We start from the raw sequence: 24361 nt of genomic DNA on the forward strand, positions 1-24361 counted from the left end.
TGATTAACTTGTAGCAAAGGCAGAAGAACATAAAGGTTAAGTTAAAGAAGGTTTTCCAGTATGGAGTCAGATCCATTCTTCCCTATTACACTTTGTATCTGGGGCCTATGACAGCAGCATCTGGCTTTTATTCTTGAATCTCACTGCTTCCAGTGAAGGGCTTCTCTTTCCTGCATAAATTCCAGGTTTGCAGATTCTATAGGCTTAGATCATGTGCACCTGTCCAAGCCAATTACTGTAGCCAAGGAGATGGCTGTGCCTGTGTTACTGCCCAGCCCTGGAGCTGAGATGTAGGGTCAGTCCCATGGGGGCAACTTATATATGATTGGGCTGAGGAGTCCCCAAGAACATCAGAAAGAGTGAGTACAGATACTGGATTGGCATAAATAGATGACTGTTAAAGTGAGTTAAACAGTTATTCTGTGGTCTAGGCTGATGCCGGTTATAATTTGAGTATTCTTAACTGGTCATGTGAAATCATTTGACATTGATTGGTTCTGCTGAAAGCATTTGGTGGTGTTAAGTCATGAGTAATACAGGCGATCTGAATCATTCTAACCTCAACTCTCTTGTATGTTTCAAGGAGCTTCCCACTGTAGCCTTGGGTATTTGAGATGTAATATGCTTTCAGTGTTAGTCATGGTTACTAAATTGTTGTTGCTTGTTTGTGGCAACCTCTTGGCAGAATGACATTAGTAGGGTCTTCCAGTCTTAGCAGGAAATGCCTTCTCCTGGGTCCTGTTCTGGAACCCCTAACATTTTAGAATTTGCCATAGACAAAGGCATGATAGGGCATTCAGAAGTCATGTGCAGTGTTGCTCTGGCTCTGTAGTATTTTTGATTGCCTTTAAGGTGAACTATTTAAAGGGAAAGTACAATGACCAACTCAGTATGGGGAAAGAGTTGCATATTTTGATGCTTACCAGGTGTGTTGTATCCATTAGAGCCCAGTCATGCTCCCTAGCAGAGGAAGCAAAAGGATGCTGGGTAGAATCGCCAAGGGCATTTATGTAGATGGGCTCTTAGCACAGGAAGAATAATTGTGCTAAGAATTATTCTGCTGAGAATTATTGTGCTAAGCCAAGTCTTTCTTCTCTACCCAGCCTTTGTTGACTTAAAAATCCATTTCCTTTGTAAAATGTTGCTTTTATATGCTTCTATTTTTAGTCATTTCTAGTTAGATTTCCCGGCTTAGGCTTTTTTTTTTTTTTTCTTTTTTTCTGGTTATAACAGTTGAGTTTTGTTACTGGGGGGGAAGTTGAAAGGAGGCGTGCAGGCAGCAGTCACATACTTCCTTTTAAGTTTGGTGGTTGTAGAAGTGCTTCTGTATTTGCCAGGGCCAGCTGCTTCCTCATATTTCATTCATTTGAGCGTTTGACAAATAATTTATTGAGGTCTATTATGTGCAAAGCATTATATTATATCCTCATAGAAGTTACAGTGTTTATCTATGATTGCTATGAAAGTGCTTTGGGAAGCCACAACAGAGAGAGGTGAATTTCTGGTTGGGACCCAGGGAAGACTTTGGAGGAGGAAGCATTGGAGTTGAGCCCTGCAGGATAGCAGGGTTGAAAGGCGCCACTGTCACATGGGTAATAAATTCCCTGGGTGGTAAACTTACTATTAGCTCTGATCCTGAGGACAGCCTTTGGAAGGATGCTCACGGACCAGCAGGTGACGTTTTAGAAACTGTATCTCTGGAGTTCCCGTCGTGGCGCAGTGGTTAACGAATCCGACTAGGAATCATGAGGTTGAAGGTTTGGTCCCTGCCCTTGCTCAGTGGGTTAACGATCTGGCGTTGCCGAGAGCTGTGTTGTAGGTTGCAGACATGGCTCAGATCCTGCGTTGCTGTGGCTCTGGCGTAGGCTGGTGGCTACGGCTCCGATTAGACCCCTAGCCTGGGAACCTCCGTATGCCGCAGGAGCGGCCCAAGAAATAGCAAAAAAAGGCAAAAAAAAAGAAGAAACTGTATCTCTTCCTGAACCATCAGAAGAAATGCCTTTACATTATCCCTTGCTAATCACATCCTAGTTCTGTGCTGTTCTCTTGCTCAAATAGTGGCAACTAATTTTTTAAAAACTAAGAGCTAATATCTAGAGTACAGATTTAAAAAAAAAAAAAGTGCTGTTGTTTTCAGCTCTTTTTCCTTTTCCCTTCACAGAAGAGCAGATTTGCCCGGCTGCCCTTAAATTCTGAGCCAGGGATCCCAGCAGGCTGAGACCTGCTCCTCCTTGTACTTGCGTCCCCCAGCCCCCGCCTCTGATCTTAGAGTCAGAGAGGTGCTGATTCATATGCACGGAAGAAGAGTCTCAGGGATAAGTTATAAGTAGACCCATAACATAGCTACTCCAAGAATCTCAGATCTAAGTTTGTGGATTTTTTACCCCTTTACTCACAGGTGATTCACTGGGGCTGCTGCATCTTGGAAGGAAAACACTAGTCAGTCAGTTCAAGTGACATTTTAATAAATAGTTTTCCTGTTTCAACTTCAGTGAATTAGATAGGTTTCCTCGGACATGGGGTGTTTTCTTACAAGTCATCTTTTAATTTTATAGGGAAATACAGTACTCACACTTGTTAAAAAAACAAATTCTCATACTGAGTGAAGTAAGTCAGAAAGAGAAAGACAAATAACCATGCGATATCACTCATATCTGGTATCTAATATACAGCACAAATGAGCCTTTCCACAGCAATGAAAATCATGGACTCGGAGAATAGACTTGTGGTTGCCCTGGGGGAGGGGGAGGTGTGTGGGGGGGGATCCGGAGTTTGGGGTTAACGGATGCAAACTGTTGCTTTTGGAATAGATTAACAATGAGATCCTGCTGTGTAGCACTGAGAACTACATCTAGATACTTACAATGCAGCACAATAATGGGAGAAAAAAATTATGTATACATGTATGTGTAACTGGGTCCCCATGCTGTACTGTGGGGAAAAAAAAAGTGTGTTGGGGGAAATAACAATAAAAAATAAATTAAAAAAATAAAAAAACAAAAACCACTGGCTAAAGCTTCCTCCAAGCCTTGCTCAGTTGTCACCTTCTCTCCTGTGTATTCAGTCTCTCCTCACTGACTGTTTTACCTCCTAACCTTAAAGTCAGTCAAGCAGGAGTTCCCATCATGGCTCAGTGGTTAACAAATCCAACTAGGAACCATGAGGTTGCAGGTTTGATCCCTGGCTTCAATCAGTGGGTTAAGGATCTGGTGTTGCCGTGAGCTGTGGTGTAGGTCGCAGATGCAGCTCAGATCCCCTGTTGCTGTGGCTGTGGTGTAGGCCAGCAGCTACAGCTCCGATTAGACCCCTAGCCTGGGAACCTCCATATGCCACGGGTGTGGCCCTAGAAAGGACAAAAAAAAAAAAAAAAAGTCAAGCAAAAAGGATTTGTAACCCTCTGGTCCCCCTCTAACTTGCTACAGACTAAGTGCCTTGCCAGGATACTCTTTTGTGATATGGCTTATCCTCGTTAATATTTTTTTTAAGTCCTGGCTTTTGTAAAGTGGATTTTCTTGCTCTGCAGACATTCCTCCCCACATAGCTGCATTCTGTGCTCTGCTTTGTTGTCCTTTCTCTTTATGAGGTGTGATAAGCTTCAGGCTGTGTGGCTAGAGGCCACACACACACACACACACACACATGCACTGGCACCCAGTAGCTTTACAGCCTTGGACCATGTCAGCAATGGGATTGTGTCAACACCCTGAGTTAAAAGTGAAGATACAGGAGTTCCTGTCGTGGTGCAGTGGTTAACGAATCTGACTAGGAACCATGAGGTTGCAGGTTCGATCCCTGGCCTTGCTCAGTGGGTTAAGGATCTGGTGCTGCCGTGAGCTGTGGTGTAGGTCGCAGACGCGGCTCGGATCCTGAGTTGCTGTAGCTCCAATTCGACCCCTAGCCTGGGAACCTCCATACGCCACGGGAGTGGCCCAAGAAACGGCAGAAAGACCAAAAAAAAAAAAAAGTGAAGGTACAGACTTTCACAGATTTAGTGATATCTGAACGTTCATGTCGTGACCACACCTAGAACTGGGCCTCCTAACTTCTCACCTCACAGTGTTGAGGAATAGGATTTAAAAATTGCTTCTGAGGTTCTGATGTGGGAGAGTGGTGTTCGCTGAAAGAGACCGTGATTGGTGATAACAGCAGTTTCTCCATCCACGTGGGTAGAAAGGAATCCACAGATGTTAGTGTCATAGCTGCTTATACTTGAGATTTTTGCAGTGTTCTTCTCTTTGATGGCTGTTCAGTTCCAGGTGATGACTATACTTTGTTTAACTCAACCCCTTTAGATAGTAAAATTATAGTCTATTCTAATGATGAAGTATGTGGGCTGTGGTAGGTATGGCTTAATGGAACGGTCAACGAAAAGAAAGTTTACAGGGAATCTGGCCGTTTGGGTCATGAAGTACACAGAGCCTGGGTGAGCCTCAGGAGACTTAGTTAAGGGTTCATTCATCTCTGGCCACTAGCTGATTGTGTCACCTTGGACAGCTTACTTCCCATTTGGAACAGATACCAGCAAATAATTCCATGTGCAGCTTCTTACCCACCTGTGAACATTAGAGGGCAAGGATCTTGTCTTTTTCATCTTTCGTTCTTAGTTCCAGTCTAGTTCCCAGCATGTGGTTAACTGGCCACAGTTTGTTGAATGGATAAATGAATTAACTTTTCTGTGTCTTTAGGTTTTCCCTTTTGTAAAATGTGAAAACCAGTACCCTCCCATTACTGAGTCCAAGCTCTTACCATTGGCTGTACAGCAGGCCGGTAAATCGAGAGACAAGGTGTTGGGGCAAGGAATAGCAACTTTATTCAGAAAGCCAGCAGACTGAGCAGATGGTGTCCCAAAGAATCATCTTACCCGACCGAGTTAGAGTTCAGGCTTCTTTTATACTAAAAGGGGAGAGGGTAATGGTTGTAAACTTCTTGGTGCCGGAATCCTTTTTGTTCTTACAGCTGCCCCCCCTAGGACTGGTTTATAGTGTTCCTGTAAACCTCCAGCAAGACAGATGTGACTCTGTTCTGCAACTTTTTACCCCTATATGATTGGAAAAGAGTATACCTTTGAAGGTCAGAGTCCTTAAGAATGGACTGTTATGTATATTTTAGGCTATAGGCAACATTCTTCTACAAGGTGCAGAGTCAGCATGACTAAGCATAGGCAACAGAGCACAGGGGTTAAAGCTTAAAGGAATAGGTCCAATATGGAGTCAGCTGTGTTCTTCTCTGATACATACCTAGCAGATTAAATATGATAATAGATGTGAAAACATTTTAGAAAGTTCTAAGCATTATATATAGGCATGTAGGTATTATTCCTTTAAGCTGTCAGAGGATGAGTGTAAAGCAGTGAACTGAGGAGGTAATACTGAGTATTGTTTGAATATAACAACTGAAAAACTTTCTCTTTGAAGACTTTAATCTTTGGATAGGAAATAGCATTAATAAGTTGGTTTTGGTGATTTTCCTCTGTGAGTATGGATCACTTAAAAAAGATAATGAAAAAAAATTCCAAAAGAGATTTGTTTTTAGTGTTTCCTGAGAGTTTGTTCAGTTTTGCTAATAACATAGTTGTGTTCTGTTGGAAATCCCGACTGAAAGAAATTTTTGTCACTTAGCTGTATTAATGGTCTTTTTTTTAAAAAAAGCATATTTTCTGTAAACTTTTTTTTCCCCCAAGTGTGGTTTGTTGTGTAATAAAGACATAGCTTCCTGTAATATCTTTCTGGAAGGATATTTTAACGTTGATAAGAAAAAGAATTCTTACTTGCGTATTAAAAGAATTTTTAGGAGTTCCCGTTGTGGTGCAGTGGTTAATGAATCCGACTAGGAACCATGAGGTTGCGGGTTCGGTCCCTGCCCTTGCTCAGTGGGTTAACAATCCGGCGTTGCCGTGAGCTGTGGTGTAGGTTGCAGACGCGGCTCGGATCCCGCGTTGCTGTGGCTCTGGCATAGGCCGGTGGCTACAGCTCCGATTCAACCCCTAGCCTGGGAACCTCCATGTGCCATGGGAGCGGCCCAAGAAATAGCAACAACAACAACAACAACAACAACAACAACAACAACAACAAAAAAAGAATTTTTACAGGTACCTTTTAAAAGTCCAATTCTTTTCCTTAGAATAGAAGTAGAAAGAAATAGAAATATCCTCACTAGCTTCCTCAGGGAACAGGATCTCTGATAAGTGAGAACACTAGAAGGTTCATGTAGAGATACTCTTTCACCTGCCAATTTGATTTGTCCTACAGACAAATCTATCTGCTTCTAAAAGGTTAACGAATCACCAGGAAAATTAAGATTACTGATTAGTGAAACAAATGAAAGTTGCTATATGATACGTATTTACCCAAATGAGTGTGATAGTTTTATTGTAAATGTACACTGTGAACCATAATAAGTTGGTGACTTTGTGTCTTTAGATGGGTAGCCTATGAAAACCCGGACTTCATGGGAGAACAGTATATATTGGATAAAGGCTTTTATACCAGTTTCGAAGACTGGGGAGGCAAAAATTGTAAAATCTCTTCTGTTCAACCCATATGTTTGGTAAGGACTTGTATTTTTCTACAGGAATATTTAACTGAATTCTAGATTTCCTTAATGTATGCTTCTGGCACATGTAATACTTAATGCTATAGAAACTATATTGAGATTATTTTTAATGGCAATTGTTAATGACCTAGAAGAAAAAGCTTTCGAGATATCTGCTCTACTCATTTTTCTCTTCCCTTAAAAAATTTTTAGGATTCTTTCACTGGCCCAAGGAGACGAAATCAGGTAACTTAAAAAATATTCTATTTTTCATAATTAGGGACCTTTCATTGAAAAGCTAAATGTGTAAAATGTCTTACGTTTGGGACATTTTGTTAAGTTTTACCCACTTTTACACCTGAAAGCATAACTGTATCTTAAAATTAGACTGAAGTTTGCAGTAAGGCTGAATTGATACCACTGGCCCCATCTAAATATTTCTTATCAAATCTTATTATGTAAAGTTGAATTTTATATCATTACATTAAATCAGAGTTAACATTAATGCACTAGGATTAATATTTCGAACAATAGCATATAGTTGTTGTAGTAAACAGTAAAATGAATTTTCATATCTGCAGTGTCTGCATTAGGTAAAGATTTTATACGGTCTCTTTTAAATGGTCTCTCACTTAAGCCTTTTGAATGCTGACGCTCTACACCATTGAAGTGTTAAATTTATGATTTAGGCTCTTTAATGGAAGTGTTCAGACAGCTGTAATTACGGAGGCACAAACACCACTGTAGCCTCCTTTATTGGGCTACACATGATTCTAATAAGTCAGCAGGGCGCTTCCACTGAGAGGGAGGAAAACTGCTCTACATGTTTCCAAAACACAGTGTCTTGTAAACGTTAGAACTGTGAACTATTACTTTTGGCCACAATAAAGCCTTACAAGGCCTCACAGCTTGTTGCGACATGGGGTGTTACGACAGAGGTAGAAAGCTGCCTCTATTGTTGGACAGTCCTTTGATGTCACTGAATTCAACAGTCATGAAGAGTTCAGCCAAACTATTTCTAATTGACCATTAATACAGAAGTAGAAAACTAAAGAATTTATTAAATTCGCACCAGTTACTGTAACAAGAGGTAGCAGGTCATGTGTGGTCATCGTTTCAAATACATTAGCTCATTCAGCTTTTAGGAAAATAATTTGATGCGTTTCTGTTTACTTTTTCACAGATTCACTTGTTTTCGGAACCACAGTTTCAAGGGCGCAGTCAACATTTTGAAGAAACCACCAGTCAAATTGATGATTCATTTTCCACCCAGTCGTGCAGAGTTTTGGGAGGCAGGTAAGCCAAACAGTGGACGAGCTGGCAGAGCCTAATCACTGGGGAAAAAGAGCATTCATGCATCAGCAAGTAAATACACGTGTAGGTGCTTGGCATGGTATGAAACCGCCCAATAGTATAAGACCACGTTAGTGCCGAAGTGTATTTTATAGCACTGGTGGTCAGTGTGGGTGGGAGAAGCGGGGCATCTCCACTTTGTTGTGCAGTGGGATTCAGACCAGGTTCTCTGCTCTCTAGGCCTCTCCACCGTCTGTAGAGGGACTCTAGATCCCTGTAAGGCACCTGCCAAGGTAGTTTTTCCAGGCAGGTTAAGAGTAGGGTAGGCAGGTAGAGATGCTGAGCCGGAGCACACTGCCCTCTCTAGCTGGGAGGGCTCTGTACTGGGGGTCGGGGAAGAGGAGGTGGGTTTGGAAGAAGGGATATTGGGGTCAGGTCGTCGTGAAGAAACCCTTGGGCTTCTGAGTTTAGGCAGATGCCACAGGAAACAGAAGACAGGCAAGGCAAGGGGCTCAAAGTGCTTCACAGAACGTGGTTGTCATACAAAAGCCTCAGAGAGTGGGGAGACCAAGGTCAGGGGGACAGATCAGAAAACCCTCGGAGCAATCAAAGCCAAAGAGGATGAAGAATTGAGTTGGGGAGGAGGAGGAGTGCCTTTAATCAGACAGTTCTTCTAAACCACGCCATCCTGCCAGTTGACATTGCAAAGCGGAAAAAGCCATAGATTTACATAAAGCTCTGCTGTTGGTTAGCACATACCTGCCCCCCTGTCCCAGTTCCTCTTTGTCGCATTTATCACTGCTTCATTTATCACTGCCAGCCATGTACTTTTTAGTTGTTCACTCATTGTCATCTTCGCTCAGGAGGGTGGAAACTTCAAGATAGCAGGAACTTTGTTTTGTCTTCTGGTCTGTCCCCAGAAATGGAAAAGTACCTGACACACAGTTCATCCTCATTAAGTATGTGTTGAGTTGAAGAAACAAAAACAAACCCGAAGACGCCCCTCTCCTGTGAAAGCGTCATAAATCACCACGTTGTCAATAATGCTGAGGCTGAGAGCAGCTGAGTGACTTGTCTGAGTCACTAATGGTGTTTTGACCCCGGGCCTAGCTCAGAGGTGTTGGAAGTGAGGATAAAGGAGTGAGGGAGGAATCTGGGGAGGAAAACAGTATATCCAGGCGACCAACTAGCTATGACAGCTGAAGGATTATTGAGAAAAGACTCAAGGGCTTGACAAAACCACCTTAGGTGGCCAGGAGCATCGTGGCACCATGAGAGGTTGAAAGGGTGCTGGAAGGCGGAGAGGTGAAAGTGTGAATCATTTCTTGGAAAAAAAAAAAAAAAAAAAGGTTCTATTTCCCAAATGCAGAGATACCAACTGACTTATGAATATTAATTTGCCACAAGGTGAAACACAGTCAATATATCCAGGTGTTTTTGAAGAAAGAACATTGTTAGCCATAAGTGTGGTGGTTATTTTCCAGCAGGCCACCTCTAAAAATCAGGCTACATGACTAGGAAGACCCAAATTACATAGAGACCATGTGTGTGGTTTTTCCCTCGTAGCTGGGTTGCATATGATGGAGAAAACTTCTCTGGTAATCAGTACGTGTTGGAGGAAGGCCACTATCCTTCTCTCTCTGCGATGGGATGCCTGCCTGGAGCAACGTTCAAGTCCCTGCGTTTTATAGACGTTGTAAGTATGTCGGGGTGAATATAGCCTTAGAGAGATGTACGGTCACTGCTGACGGTCAGAGCAAGGGAACCGGCAAATAGACTTCCTCAGGGCAAAGGTGGAGGCAGGAGAAATAGCTGCATGTAGAACCTTCCACCCTAGTCTCTTTCCAGATCTTTAAAAAGTAAACTGTTTTTGTTTGCTGTTTTCTCAGACTTCAGGGGCAGTGCTGTGTCAGTCATGGTGCAGTCGTCATGGGCTAGTTCAAGGCCCCTCTGTGTTGTTCTTTTCCACCTCCTACCTAGCCCCTGATTCCATTCCTTTCTCTTTTATAGGCACCTGTTCTTATGTGTTTGGGATACAGCTTGGATATTCTTATGAAATGAATGTTTTTTTTAAAAAAAATACGTATTTAGACTTTTAATTTATATATAGTGTTATGCTATAGCTCTCATGGTGTTATAAACATAACTCAGTACTTAACATTAAAAATTTTCAAGAGCCATCCATTATGCTGCCTGTACATCTAGTTTATTGATTTCTAATGGATGCGCATATTCCATCACTGTATTTTCATTATTCAGTCCTCATTTGTGTATCATCTCTCGACCTGGGAGTCTTTTGAGAATACATATTAAAGAGTGGATTCAGTGGACTTCCTGTGCATGAATGTGCAGCTTAAGTACCGCCAAATTCCACCCCCTGACATTGTCGCTGACAGTGTGTGTGGGTTCCTGTTTTCAGCATCATTGCCATCACGGAGTATTCTGTGACATTCTAACTTTGTCAGTTGAAAAGAATGAGGTAGAGAGTACTATCTCATTGTTGCGTTAATTTGCATTTCGCTGTTGGTGAGTTAGACTCTTATGTCCTTGCTAGTCATTTGGGTTTTCTGTTCAGTGGATTGCCTCTTTATATCCTTTGCCCAGCTCTTTAGTTTCCTGTATCTTTTGTTGTTATTGATTTGCCAGAGATTACCTAACGTTTTAAAATTGATCACTCTGTTGTTTTAGAGATCTGCAATCAAATGACTTCTCCCAGTTTAATCATGTATGTGCTAATCCAGATTATAGTGCTTTTTAACCAGAATCTTTAATTTTAATGCAGACAAAGCAATATTCAATAGAACAAAACTGCAAGATCATGTTCAGATGTTAAAGTCGGGGTGTGTCTGGCAGTTTTGGAAATACTTGTTAGTTTTTGGTAGCTGATCTCTCATAAAAATCTTTAAACAGATGTAGTTGGCGATTTTAGCTTTAAAGTTAGAACATATGTGAGTTGGCTTTTTTCATCTCCTCCTATCTGTTCAAATAACAAAAATATTGACCTTCCTTGAGATGTGAAAATAGTAGCGTTGAAACATGGAATGATAGGGTAAGATTCATTAGTGTACAAATAATAAAACGTCTAAAATTTTGATATTTAACCTGCTTGGAATTCTAAAGCTAGCTACAAGTATATATATATTTTAAAAAATAAACCCACTTCAGATATAAAACGTCCAAATTCCTGGAGTTCCCGTCATGGCGCAGTGGTTAATGAATCCGACTAGGAACCATGAGGTTGCGGGTTCGATCCCTGGCCTTGCTCAGTGGGTTAAGGATCTGGCGCTGCCGTGAGCTGTGGTGTAGGTTGCAGACATGGCTTGGATCCCACGTTGCTGTGGCTCCGATGTAGGCCAGAGGCGACAGCTCTGATTAGACCCCTAGCCTGGGAACCTCCATATGCCGTGAGAGCGGCCCTAGAAAAGGCAAAAAAGACAAAAACAAAAACAAAACTTCCGAATTCCTTCCTCCAGCCAGAACTTAGCACATGTACCCACATCACTTCTGACACTTAGAGACGTTCTAAGTTTTGATTATGATAAAATGAACATTTTACCCCCATTAAGAACATATGTCGTGGAGTTCCATTGCGGCTCAGCAGTAAAGAAACCGACTAGTGTCTGTCAGGATGCAGGTTCGATCCCTGGCCTTGCTCAGTTGCCATGAGCTGTGGTGTAGGTCACAGACGTGGCTTGGATCTGGCTTTGCTGTGGCTCAGCGGTAGGCCAGCAGCAGTAGCTCTGATTCGACCCCTAGTCTGGGAACCTCCATATGCCACAGGTGTGGCCCTAAATAGCAATAAATAAATAAATAAATTAATAAAACAATATATATCTTAACTGTGACTTAATACTTCAAAATCATTTGGTTTTTGTCAGTAGACTAGAGTGCTTTGAACGTCTCTGGCATGCCATCTCAGAGAATTAAGTGCAGTAAAATTACAAATTTTTGTCATTTCCTTCTTGTTTTATACAACCTAATTCTTGACCATACAAACCACCTCTGCACACTGATCTGCTCTGTTTACTGGTTGGTGACATCTTTCTACATGTCAGGGCACATCCGCACAAACGAAGCAGTCAGGTACCACACCTTCGCCACAAAACTTTAAGCAAGTTAGGCAATTTTTGATGTATCATTTACGATGTTAGGATTATTATTAGAGTTTAGTCTAGGGTCATAAGGGTCTGTAATTTGAAAAACAAGCATAAGCTGCCAACTTTTCATTTTTCTGAAAATCAGTGGACTCCTGTCCTGTTGTCATCTTTAAAGTAAATGACCTTTTGAACATGGGGCTTCCATCCTGTTTTTTTCTCTCTTCCTAATAATAATTCCTACAGGAAAGTTTGGGAGTACACAGAATCATCTAATTGAAAGTTAAAAACAACAATAAAAAAGGGTATTTGAGGAGTTCCCCTCATGGCGCAGCGGAAACGAATCCAACTGGGAACCATGAGGTTGTGGGTTCGATCCCTGGCCTCGCTCAGTGGGTTAAGGATCTGGCGTTGCCTTGAGCTGTGGTGTAGGTTGCAGACTTGGCTCGGATCCAGCATTGCTGTGGCTGTGGTGTAGGCCGGTGGCTGTAGCTCTGATTCGACCCTCAGCCTGGGAACCTCTACATGCCACAGGCGTGCCAGCCGCCCGCACCCCACATCCCGCTCCCCCCACAAAAAAAAGGTATTTGAAAGTGCATACAGGGAGTGTTCCTTTATTAGGCAAGTTACCCCTGGACCCTAAAGGTCAGCACAGCCCCCTGACTCTCGACATTTATGCCCTTGGTTTTCCAGCCTTTCCTTTATCTCAATAAAAAGACAGCAGAGTTGAAAATAAATGCCATTAGAATTGATATTCCAGGCATATATGCAGATTCCTTTATGCCTGGGATATTTTCCACCTGCTGTAAAACACTATTTGTATTTACCTGCCTTTCTATGCAATGGAAAAACTTCTTGCCCTCCATCTTTCATCTCTTTAGCATCAGAGTGTATAACCACCCAGACTTTCTGCGAAAGGGAGTTTATAAGCAGGCCAGATCTTATGCTCTGTCCTTAGATTAATATGATTTTCACATAAGTTTGAATTATTATTATTTTTATTCCTAAACAGGAATTTTCTGAACCAACCATTATTCTTTTTGAAAGAGAAGACTTCAAAGGAAAAAAGATTGAATTTAATACAGAAATAGTGAACCTCCGATCCCTAGGATTCAATACGCACATCCGCTCAGTTCAGGTGATTGGTGGCATGTAAGTGAGTTACCTACTTGTTTACTCAACAAAATAGATTTTAAAAATTGTTTCATCATATTTCTTTCTCTGCTAGGTTACCTTAACCCAACTGACATATAACCCCTTATTTTCTGTAAGGGTCAGTATTTATGCTCCCCGTAGTAGACTTTCCCACTGGGAAAAGCCATGTGTGGGCATCATCTCTTCACCTAGGTTTTTAGTTTACTTAAGGTAAGGAACAATTCTCCAAGTTCCTAGGTGAACACTTTAGCAAACTAGCGCTAAATAAATAAATCTATTGAGCACTTTTTTAGCAAGTAGGGAGGAGAACTTATTTTTCTTATCCCTTGAAAGACCAGGTCCTTTGATTTTGGAGGAAGGGCTGGGATTTTGCTTTAGCAGGAGTGACCAGCAGATGCTGTGCAAAATGATTAAAGGTCAATGCAGGAAGATTTTTCTCAGTTTTGAATAAGTCCGAAATTAAGATGTAAAAATGAGTAAGGATTCTCAATATGTTTCTAAGAAAGTATTTTTTCTTTCACTCACAAAATCAGTAGGTTTAGTCCATCTGTATGCACCACATGTTGGAGGGACTGTAGTTATTACTTAAAAAACAAATACAGATTATTAGGGTGGTAGAATTATCCACGGATTTTTCCCAACATGTTTGAATTACTATTGTTTTTATAATAAAGTGGATAAGATACTAACTTTTTGGAATTTCAGGATTAAAATTAGAGAACATTTTTCCTTGATGTAATTATCAGAGGGGAAGGCTACTGCATTGCCGGCATCCAGTCTGCGCTGCAGCCCACAGCGTGTCTGGCTGGAAGAGACCTGAGTCTCTTTAGCGGTTTTCTGGATTGAGGAAGATTACGCTTGTATTAAACAAGAATTTATTACATATATTTATCTAACCTTTATATAGTACTTACCATGTGCGACACACTAAGAACTTTGTAAATATTAGCCATTTAAATAAAGGTCCATTGGTAATGAACCCGACTAGTGTCTATGAGGACGCAGGTTTGATCCCTTGCCTTGCTCAGTGGGTTAAGGATCCGGTGTTGCCATGAGCTGTGGTGTAGGTCACAGACGTGGCTGGGATCCTGCGTTGCTGTGGCTCTGGCGTAGCCAACAGCTGCAGCTCTGAAATGACCCCAGGAACTTCCATGTGCCATGGGTGTGACCCTAAAAAGACATAAATAAATAAAAATAAAAAAGTAGGTCCATTATTACAACTGAGGATGTTTTATGTAAAACTCACAGGAGGTACTGTGCTGTCCTGCTAGGAGACTATCTCTGGTTCATTGCCTTATTGGAGGAAAAAAACTTATCTATTTCTTTTCAAGAATGGAACTTTTGGGTATTCATGGTACTCAGGTACCATGAATTTCCTTTTTGTAAAGAAATGGGTGTTGTAACTGGATTTGAAAATAAGGTAGTTTCCTTTTTTATCCTCCACTGTATATTTTAAATATAAAAAGCTCAGTCTAAAAATCAAAGCATTCTGAAAATAGAATTGGAGCCCAGCTGTCACCTAGACGCTGCCCCTTACTGTGGTTCTCGCTTTTTTCCAGATGGGTCACTTATGAATATGGCAATTACAGGGGTCGACAGTTCCTGCTGTCACCAGCAGAAGTACCTAACTGGTATGAATTCAGTGGTTGTCATCAAATAGGTTCTCTACGACCTTTTCCTCAGGTATTTTCTTCTTCTCTGAAATTCTTTGCGTAAATGTAATCACCTTTTAGTCTGAAATTGGCCTCACCCCTTCTTCCCTCACACACCCTGAGAATTTCTGAATTGGGGCTGTGTTTCTGGGGCTCAGAAATACGGCTGCTTTCAGAAGTGTTCTCACTTGACATGGAAACAAGCCCTGGGTTGTCCATAGGCTGGATCCTGGCACCGGGCACTTTGAAATTCTGTCAGCCTCTTCCATTGAGAAAACACTGAAGCCACAGACACTCTTGGGTGTGGCAGTCATCCTTCATCCAGTCTCACCTGGATTCTGCCCTGCTGTTGATGTTTGTTGATGCTTCTCAAGTACAGCTTGTTCCATGGCTGTTGCTGGGGTTTCTGTCTTCTAGAAACGAATTTATTTCAGACTTCGAAATAAGGCAACGGGATTATTCATGTCGACCAATGGAAACTTAGAGGATCTGAAGCTTCTCAGAATACAGGTCATGGAGGATGTTGGTGCTGATGATCAGATTTGGATTTATCAGGAAGGATGCATCAAATGCAGGGTGAGCCTTTTAGACTAGACAGGGGTCTGCAGTAGCATCTTTCTTCAAGTAGAGGCTACTTTATGATTCCTGGAGCACTTTCAAAAATACTCTGGAAGATTCTCCATGAAAATACTTCTTAGCTGATAGACGCAGTCTAGGAACTTAAAAAGGGAGGTAAATTTAGCACTGATCCAAGATAGAGTCTTTATATTTGTACTTGATTTTTTATACTATCAGAGAGAAAGGAAGCATCTCTGTCACTCTCCCTTTTTTCCGTAAGCCACCTGTCACAGAGGTAAACTTAGAAGCCCCGTCATTATCAACACACCTCACCCTTGGTTGGTTTCCGTTTTGCAGGGCAATCCAAAACCCCACAATCACTGTACAACACAATCCATACACAATCCATTTCCTAATCGTCATACCCCGTAAAACGGAAAATGGCCCCTCTCCCTCCTATCACTCTCACCATAACACACATTTAAAAGCTGGGTGTAGTAAGATTTTATGAGAGTAGCTCATGCTTCTATTGTAGATACTCTTTTTAACTCTTTGACTTTATGGGCTTGACTGCTCCTGATTTTTTAAAATCTTGGGGCCCCATGAGTCAGCAGACGGCATACAGCTTTGTGAAAGGAAATACAACTTGTTAAATGGGTCTGTTGTGCTTGAGGCAGAATCATCCTTTCAGTAAACAGAAGGACTATTTAAACATGCCTAGAAGAAACAGCAGGAGAAACGGAGGGACATACCCTGCAGAAGCACAGCACAAGCCGACTTTTGCCTTTGTGTTATCGTAAGAAAATGGTGCTTTTCAGTGATCATTTCTAATGAAACTTTCAGTGACATTATTTAACAGCTCTGAATTTGGTAGGTCAGTGAGAAAAAGTAAAGTGTCCTAGGTTGTCCCAACCCTGTTGTCTCAATAGAGAACAGTACGCTTGGCAGAGCATTTTCTATAGCAGTACGTGTTCATGTCATGTGAACAGGACAGCCATACCTCATTGATGTATTACGGGCGGATACACTTCATAGAAGGACCCATAGAATTAGAACATACCCTACTGCATTTGTGTTTTCTCTTTGTATAGTAGCATAGCACGCCTTTTTAGAAAATTTTAGACATTTCTCATGAAGGAAGACAAGAGAAATTATTAAACGGAATTTTAACTTTTCAAATGATAAAATGCCCCTCTCGCAACTTCAGTGCTAAACAGCCTTCACAATTAGAGATGCAGTCATATTCTGGAGGGGTCAGGCTGAGTGAGAGTGGATTTGTCAGGGGACGATTTAGCTGCAGACACGGCCTCAGATCAGTCATTTCTTGGAGGGAAAAAATATCATGATGGGTACTTTTAACCTTCTTCGGCTTCCCTTACTAATAAGGCAGAGCACCTCAGAGGGTACAAGTCTCTTACAATGGTCAGGAATTGAGAACTTTCGGAGTTCCCATCATGGCTCAGGGGAAATGAATCTGACTAGTATCCATGAGGACACAGGTTCGATCCCTGGCCTTGCTCAGTGGGTTAAGGATCCAGTGTTGCCATGAACTGTGGTATAGGTCATAGACACAGCTCAGATCTGGTGTTGCTGTGGCGTAGGCTGGCAGTTATAGCTCTGATTTGACCCCTAGCCTGGGAACTTCCATATGCCGCGGGTGCGACCATAAACACACAGACACACACACACGCAAGAACTGAGAACTTTCCATTACTCGTGTCATCTGAAATGAAAGGCATACAAATTTGTTGTTTGACTCCAGTTGCCCCGGCTAGAAGGAGACACATCTCATGTGGGGTAAATGAAGCTAGGAAGCTTTAAAAATAACTTTAAAAATCAGCATAAAGAGGGAGCTGTTTACAGGGGTACTTGAATGTGTATCCATCCATCTCTCAGATGCCTTTTCTTTCCCATGGAGCAGATAGCAGAAGACTGCTGCCTGACCATCGTGGGGAGCCTCGTAACCTCCGGCTCTAAACTGGGCCTGGCGCTGGAACAGAACGTTGACAGTCAGTTCTGGAGCATGAAGCCGGACGGCAGGATCTATAGCAAGCTGAAGCCAAATTTAGTTTTAGATGTCAAAGGTAAGGATTGTTTCCTTCATTTTCTTTGTTGTGTCTTTAGTTAACTAAAAGTTCTCCTTTACTTTTGACCATGATGGGTGTACTATTAATAGTAAGTGCCCCTTACTGTGCTAGACACTGGACCTGCATTTTCTCTCTTGTGGTCTTACAGCAGCCTGAAGAGGCCTGTGTTAGCCCTCCTCCCCCAACTTTACAGCCCCAAAACTGAGGCTCAGAGTTGTTAAGCAGTTTGGCCACCACTTCATACCCATAAGAGATGAGGTAGAATCCAGATGTGGGGCCCACTTTAAACCATCCGTTTTATTATAACTACATTAAACAAATCATGTTAAAAGGCTACGATCTTACCAAGTCATTAGAGTTGGTAATTCTCATGTATATGCATATAACCTTTCATTGCAATGACCTAAGGCTGAAAAGGAATGAAGACAAACAACACAGCCCCAAAGATTTCAACTGGGGGACTTCCTGTCATGGGTCAGTGGTTAACAAATCTAACTAGGAACCATGAGGTTGCGGGTTCGATCCCTGGCCTCGCTCAGTGGGTTAAGAATCTGGCGTGGCCGTAAGCTGTCGTGTAGGTCGCAGACATGGCTTGGATCCAGCGTTGCTGTGGCTCTGGTGTAGGCCGGTGGCTACAGCTCAGATTAGACCCCTAGCCTAGGAACCTCCATATGCCTCGGGTGCGGCCCTAGAAAAAGACAAAAAATTAAAAAAAAAAAAAAAAAAGGATTTCAACTGAACACTTGTTCAGTAAAGTTAACGTGGGGCCAGCTGATTGGTGGTGCCTGGGGAAGAACAAATAAATTTAGGCCAGTGGTTCCCCTGGAAGGCTTGTTAAAACAGACTGCTGGGCCCCAGCCTCAGAGGTTCTGATTTAGGTTCTCAGGTAGAACCCGAGAATCTGCCTATCTAATAAGTTCCCAGGTAATGACCATACTGCCTGGCTAGAACTAATGATTAAAATTTAAAAACAATGTAGAACAAAACTGACCTTCTAATGTAGACATGGGAATACAGGGAAGGATTGTTGCTACTGACAGGCAAACAAAGACAGTGTTTTATTCATGTCACATGGGGGATTTTGCTTTAAATTATTAATGGAGACACTCTATTCCCTATCTGTGTGGTTATGTTTATAAATTTAGTGAAACCATAATGTACCATACACACCATTTTAAATCATGGCTCGAAAGTTGGCTCAGTTTTACTTGAGTCAGGGCTCTGGGCCAAGGCTGTCATTTAAAATTAAGATAGGGGGTAAAGAAACATCTGCAACCTGGCTTTAAAGTGGCTTTTCTGAAAAATGGAGAATAAGCCTGAATAGTCACTTCTAGAAGATGGTCAAGAGGGGAAGAGTGGCCAGCCCACTTACCAATGGGATTAGAACTCACAAAGAACCTGAGGAGCAGAAGGGTGCTTGAAGGCAAGTTACTAAGCTAACTGAGCACAAGCCTGACGCTCCATGTAGGGAGCAGCACTGAGCAGTGTCTGACTCCAGGCTGGACAGCCTCACGTCAGACACTGTATAAAAGGCAGGCAGCGCCCCTGGATGTGACACGTCCTTTAGTGTATACACTAGCACAGCCGATCTGCAGTATGTATACAAGTAGGAAACCCATTTTATAGATGAGCAACCTGAGGTGCGAACTATCTAACACCTTAAACTCTGATCAGCTTGAACTGGACCTCCTCAGTCTGTACAATACAAGAGTTTCAAAACCTCCAGAGAAGCCAAAGAAATGTGACTAAATTGGAAACAATGGGTTTGGGGGAAAACATGGATTCATGTTTCTTATAAATGTGACCAATTTCCTGTGTCCAGGGTTAAGGTCATTGTAATCCTTATGAATTAGTTTCTCAGAACACTTCTTTTATTCTTTCCACATGTATTTATTGTGTACCTACTCTGTGGCTGGCCCTGTGCTGGCAGGTATCAAAGTGAAAAAAAAAGATACTACCTTGGCTTAAGAGAGCTTACATTCTATAAGCTCCAAGCAGAGACGATTTCCCCACCACTTGCTACACGGGTAGTAAGGATTACCTGGGTTCTAGTCTTGTCTCTGACAAGAACTATGGGACTCTAGGAGCTTCCTCCTTAGGGTTTTGCTTTAAAGCTCCAAGGTCACTTCCTAACATGCACCGTAAATTAGTTCAGTACCACTGGAATAAGGAGGCTGTTCTATATGTTTGTGACCTTTCCATAGATCTGTTACACTGGATTTAAATGTCTCAGGATGTGGGAGGATGATGCCATCTTGTGGACATGAGGGGTAGTGCTGCACATCTCACTGTACACTGTAGGAGAGCTATGTCTCTCTCTTCAGGGCATAATAGGAGACCATGACTTTCCTTAGCTATAGCTGTGGACCATCTGTTACCTATTAACATTGCCCCGAGATTTATTAGACCAAATATCTTTCTTCTGACTTATCTCCTGGAGTTTTGGTGACATCCGTGTATTGTTCCAGACCACAGACACTATGACAACAGTTGGAAGCTGATTCATGCTCACTTTAAAAACATCAAGTCTGGGATGATTTTAATTCTCCCCAAAGGCAGAAGAATGAATCAGTTTATTTCAAGAACTTTTCTAGTCTTTATGACTCTAATTAGAATTATGATGTAATATACACAGAAGTTATGTTTTAAGATACTATAATTTTCTAGAATGAAAAAAGAGATTGTGACCTTAATACTTTCTGAAATCTCAGTGGACTATACCGTGTGTGTGTGTGTGTGTGTGTGTGTGTGTGTGTGTGTGTGTCGATGGAGGTGGCGAGGTTTGCTGATGGTGGTAAACTTTTTTCCATTGCAAACTTACACATAAAAGGCCCAGGGCACTTTGCTCTTATCTTCTGTCCTCTACCTATCAATGATGACAAACCAGTTCTTATAAGAGGGCAGAAGAGGCGATCTTCTCTGCCACCCAAATCTACTGTGTAAGTCTTCAGATCTTTTAGTTTTTTTGTTTGCTTGGTTTTTGCTATTTAGGGCCACACCCATGGCATATGGAGTTTCCCAGGCTAGGGGTTGAGTCAGAGCTACAGCTGCTGGCTTACATCACAGCCACAGCAGCGCAGGGTCTGAGCCCTGTCTGCGACCTACACTGCAGCTCACAGTAACGCCAGATCCTCAACCCACTGATCAAGGCCAAGGATGAAACCTGAATCCTCATGGATGCTTACCAGTCAGATTTGTCACTGCTGAGCCACGATGGGAAGGCCAGACCTTTTAAATGTTTTATAAATGCTTTAAGAGAATGTTTAATTCCTCTTGGCTTAAAGCTGCCGTATGATTTGAATGCCAGTCATACTTACCCTGCATAATAGGTAAACAGATTTGTATTTTGATGGACTCATTGGTATATAACGTTGGTAAGAGGCTTATGCTGAAAAGGCTAAGAGATCTGAAAGGATGTTTATTCTGCACTGGAAAAAGTCAGATGAGTCTTCCTTTTGTTAATGATGCTTCTCCATTGAAAGAAGAGGCTATGAGGCTATTTTTTAATACTTAAGTGTCTGAAATATTAGTTGGCACCCTTAGAAAATATTCTCGTGAGAGGGAGTTCACAGAAAGCCTACTGGTTTTACAGTGCAGTGGAACTCAGCATCTTAAATGCTATGGATTTTTACACACCACTGTTAGAGTTCCCGTTGTGGCACATCGGAAGTGAATCTGACTAGGAACCATGAAGTTTCAGGTTTGATCCCTGGCCTTGCTAAGTGGGTTAAGGATCCGGCATTGCTATGAGCTGTGGTGTAGGTCCCAGATGGGGCTCGGATTCCACGATGCTGTGGCTGTTGGTGTAGGCTGGTGGGTATAGCTCCGATTCAACCCTTAGCTTGGGAACCTCCATATGCTGTGAGTGCAGCCCTAAAATAGCAAAAAACAAATAATATATATGTACACACACACACACCACTGTCGATGGGTTGCCAGACACACACACACACACACCACTGTCCATGGGTTCCCAGAAGTGGAAGTGCTGCCCTGTCTCCCGGGTGTCCTTCAGACCTCCCCCTTGACCTGATAGAACCATGTGTCATTGTTCACACAGGACTGGTCCCACCTGACAACATTCCACTGCTAAGGCCTGCCTGCTTTTGCCTCACTGGTATCTCAAGTCCACGATTCCACACTGCATCTGTGACCCAGTCTCTTTGTTCCTTTTCCCTTCTCTAGATTCTAAGAGTGACGATGGGAGCTTTTAGGACTTGAGTAGGAAAAGGAGGCCCAGGAGGTTGGACATGCGGGTGGAGCCGCTGGCACCATACGGTGTGGCTTCAGCCCCTTGCCCCGCAGCGCGTGTGCCTCTTTGCACTCGGGTCCGTTTCTGGGCCTGCTCCCTGCTTTCTTTCCTTGAGGCACATAGTTTTACACCTTGTTACTCATGGGACATGGGTGTTGTGATCAACTGTGTCTGTTCCAGCCCTTCACAGGGGCACATTTCCTTTTCTCATTTTCCTTTTTTTTTTAGGGGGTTCTCAGTATGACCAAAACCACCTTATCCTTAACTCTGTCAACAAAGAGAAGTTAACACAAGAGTGGGAAGCCATGGTCCTATAGACCTGAATGAAGAATGCAGGAGGAGGATTTCCGGAGGTCTTCCAGCTACCTTATTTTTAAAAAAAGAAAAAGCACCAAGAAGAAGGTGGACCTGCTCCTTCAACAGCTCTGGATTCTCTCGAGTCAGGCTGCCGTGACCAGGATGACCGCTCATCTGCTCACAAGACTGTAATCCTTTTAAACCATTGTTTGTCCTCCTCTCCTTCTTGCCTTTCATTTCGGTTCAGTAGCTGCTTAAACAGGTTGCCTCCTTAGCAGCCCTAGGGAGTTTTTAAAAGTTATACCGAGACTTTAAGGCTATGTACATTTTAGATTATTTCCAAAGATGGAGGCGCGAACAGGACCAACCTTACCGATTCTGTGGACCCACAAGTTCTGCGCTCTTGAAAGGGAAGGACAGAAGCGTGTGAGATCGAAGACTGTTGAGCATCTGAGAAGAAATAATTCATTAGGCCTGTAATTTTGGTCCCTGACCTTCTGTTTTCTGGACTCAATAATGACAACGTATAGAGAAGTGGGGAGAACTTTATCTATTCAGACGTATTTTAAGGAACTAAGTACAGACAAAATGTTTCTGCTAATATTAAAAAATCAGTAAATTTACAAAGATTTCATGTCCCTGTCTGTTAACATTTACTAGCAGGATCGGGATTATGTTTACCTCACCCGTGGGCTGCTCTCTAGGATGTCACGCTTGAGTGTTGTTGAATGCTTTTCTTGCAGATCCCACTGAAACACAGTTATTACCAAGACCTAATTTATCAGCCCATTCTCACTCGTCTACAGCTAGCTCTAAAGCAGTGCTCCGCAGGCCTTTGCTAAACTTGAGTCTTTTGGCCCCATGTTCTGCCCTCCTGTCCTGCTGCACCAGCATGAGGCCTACGTGGGCTGCCTCCCCCGTGAGGCTCCACAGCCCTGCGCCTGGGGTGACCGCTGGCAGACAGCCTCATGTCACTCAGTGCTGAGTGGTGTGGAAGCCTCAAGAGGATGACCAGCAGTTCTCTCCAGGAAGTAAAGGAAGGAGGCCTTAAGCAATCCTTGTCAGCCAGATCATAGAACTGGGAACTCAAAAATGCAGCAGGTACTTCGATGAAAACTGAAAATGTTTAGCTGCTGCTGGCACATGTGCCGGGCCCAGTTGGTGCTGTTCAAATCATGATTCTAGTTTGAACAAAACTGCTAAGCGTTCCTTGAATACACTTTTCTTCTTTCTGTCCTCATTGCGTTGTCCTTGTCACCCTGACAGTGCTCTTGTCACAGGTAGAACAAATCTTGTTTCCTTTTCTTCCGTTCCAGTATGTTTCCAATTCTAAAACTGCTCCTCTAGAGTCTGTGGTGGGCAGTTATGTCAGCAGAGTAGTTTATCTTCAGCTTTAAAAGACTGTTTGCACATGCCCAGCAGCCACCACGTCTGTCCTGTTCTTCGGCCCTTGTGCATGTCACTGCAGTACAGGGGGGTGAGACCGTCTAGCCTCTGCTGCATTGATCTCCGGGATAAACTTGTTTCTGGTTAAATGGCAGTGATGAGATCTGATAGAGTCCATTCAGTAGCCCTCCTAACACTTCAAAGAGGATCAGCGGGCAGATGCGAAACAAATGTCTGATGAGGATGAGGCGGGTTTCAGGGGCGCAGGAATAGCGGCAGGAGAAGACTTTCGACTTTCCAGGCTCAGTGGACATGAGGGTGAGTGAGGTCATCCCTCAAGAGCCAGGGCCTCATGAGCATCCGGGAGGCCTGGAGGAAAAGGAGCTGAGATTGGGAGTCCAAAGCGGCTGTATTCACAACTGGAAAAACTTTCTTTGGAGGTAAATTTGTATCGGTGAGCAGAGCAGTTTTAGAGACAAGCCCTCCTCCAACACTACCAAATGACGGCCAGCAGGAAGGAAGTAGGTAGAAAGCTACTCAAATAGGTCTGCTTTAGAAGCGAAATGCCAGCATCTGCGGTACAATGACAGGGATGGGCACAGCAGGAAACAGATGCTTACCAGTATGGGCACAGAACAGAGACTCAAAGGCTGCAACAGGCTTATTGGCGAAGATACCTAAACACAGACATTTAAGGTCAAACTGGAGAACTCTGGGCCCCAATGGAATGGTGGTAATTTCCATGGAAGAGTCCCCAAAGGAGCATGTTTCAATTGTTGAGAGAAGACTAGCCTTTATGCAAAAACTGAGTTTTTTTGTTTTTGTCTTTTTGCCTTTTCTAGGGCCGCACCCGCAGCATATGGAGGTTCCCAGGCTAGGGGTCCAATTGGAGCTGTAGCCTCTGGCCTACACCACAGCCACAGCCACGCCAGATCTGAGCCGCGTCTGCAACCCACACCACAGCTCATGGCAACGCCGGATCCTTAACCCACTGAGCAAGGCCAGGGATCAAACCTGCAATCTCATGGTTCCTAGTCAGATTTGTTAACCACTGAG

General features: G+C 42.8%; 1 protein-coding gene and 1 long non-coding RNA gene across 2 annotated transcripts in view; one reads left to right on the forward strand and one right to left on the reverse strand.

Moving 5' to 3' along the window:
• LOC125116513 (beta/gamma crystallin domain-containing protein 1-like) overlaps positions 1–22548 on the forward strand; it is a 63372-nt gene extending 40824 nt beyond the window's left edge. Inside the window, exons 12-20 of the mRNA XM_047761794.1 lie at positions 6420–6546; positions 6745–6777; positions 7715–7827; positions 9391–9520; positions 12931–13070; positions 14633–14756; positions 15143–15301; positions 17205–17367; positions 21851–22548. Of these exons, the coding sequence (XP_047617750.1) occupies positions 6420–6546; positions 6745–6777; positions 7715–7827; positions 9391–9520; positions 12931–13070; positions 14633–14756; positions 15143–15301; positions 17205–17367; positions 21851–21939 (1078 nt within the window). The 3' untranslated portion in view covers positions 21940–22548. The remainder of the gene's footprint in view (positions 1–6419; positions 6547–6744; positions 6778–7714; positions 7828–9390; positions 9521–12930; positions 13071–14632; positions 14757–15142; positions 15302–17204; positions 17368–21850) is intronic.
• LOC125116553 (uncharacterized) lies at positions 7573–9148 on the reverse strand. Its single transcript, XR_007132366.1, has 2 exons — positions 8584–9148; positions 7573–7865 (listed from the first exon to the last, which is right to left on the reverse strand). It is a non-coding gene; the product is annotated as an uncharacterized LOC125116553 (long non-coding RNA).
• Positions 22549–24361: the final 1813 nt, after the last annotated feature.

The sequence above is a fragment of the Phacochoerus africanus genome, chromosome 2, assembly GCF_016906955.1.
Source record: "Phacochoerus africanus isolate WHEZ1 chromosome 2, ROS_Pafr_v1, whole genome shotgun sequence".
In the NCBI taxonomy this organism is placed as follows: Eukaryota; Metazoa; Chordata; class Mammalia; order Artiodactyla; family Suidae; genus Phacochoerus; species Phacochoerus africanus.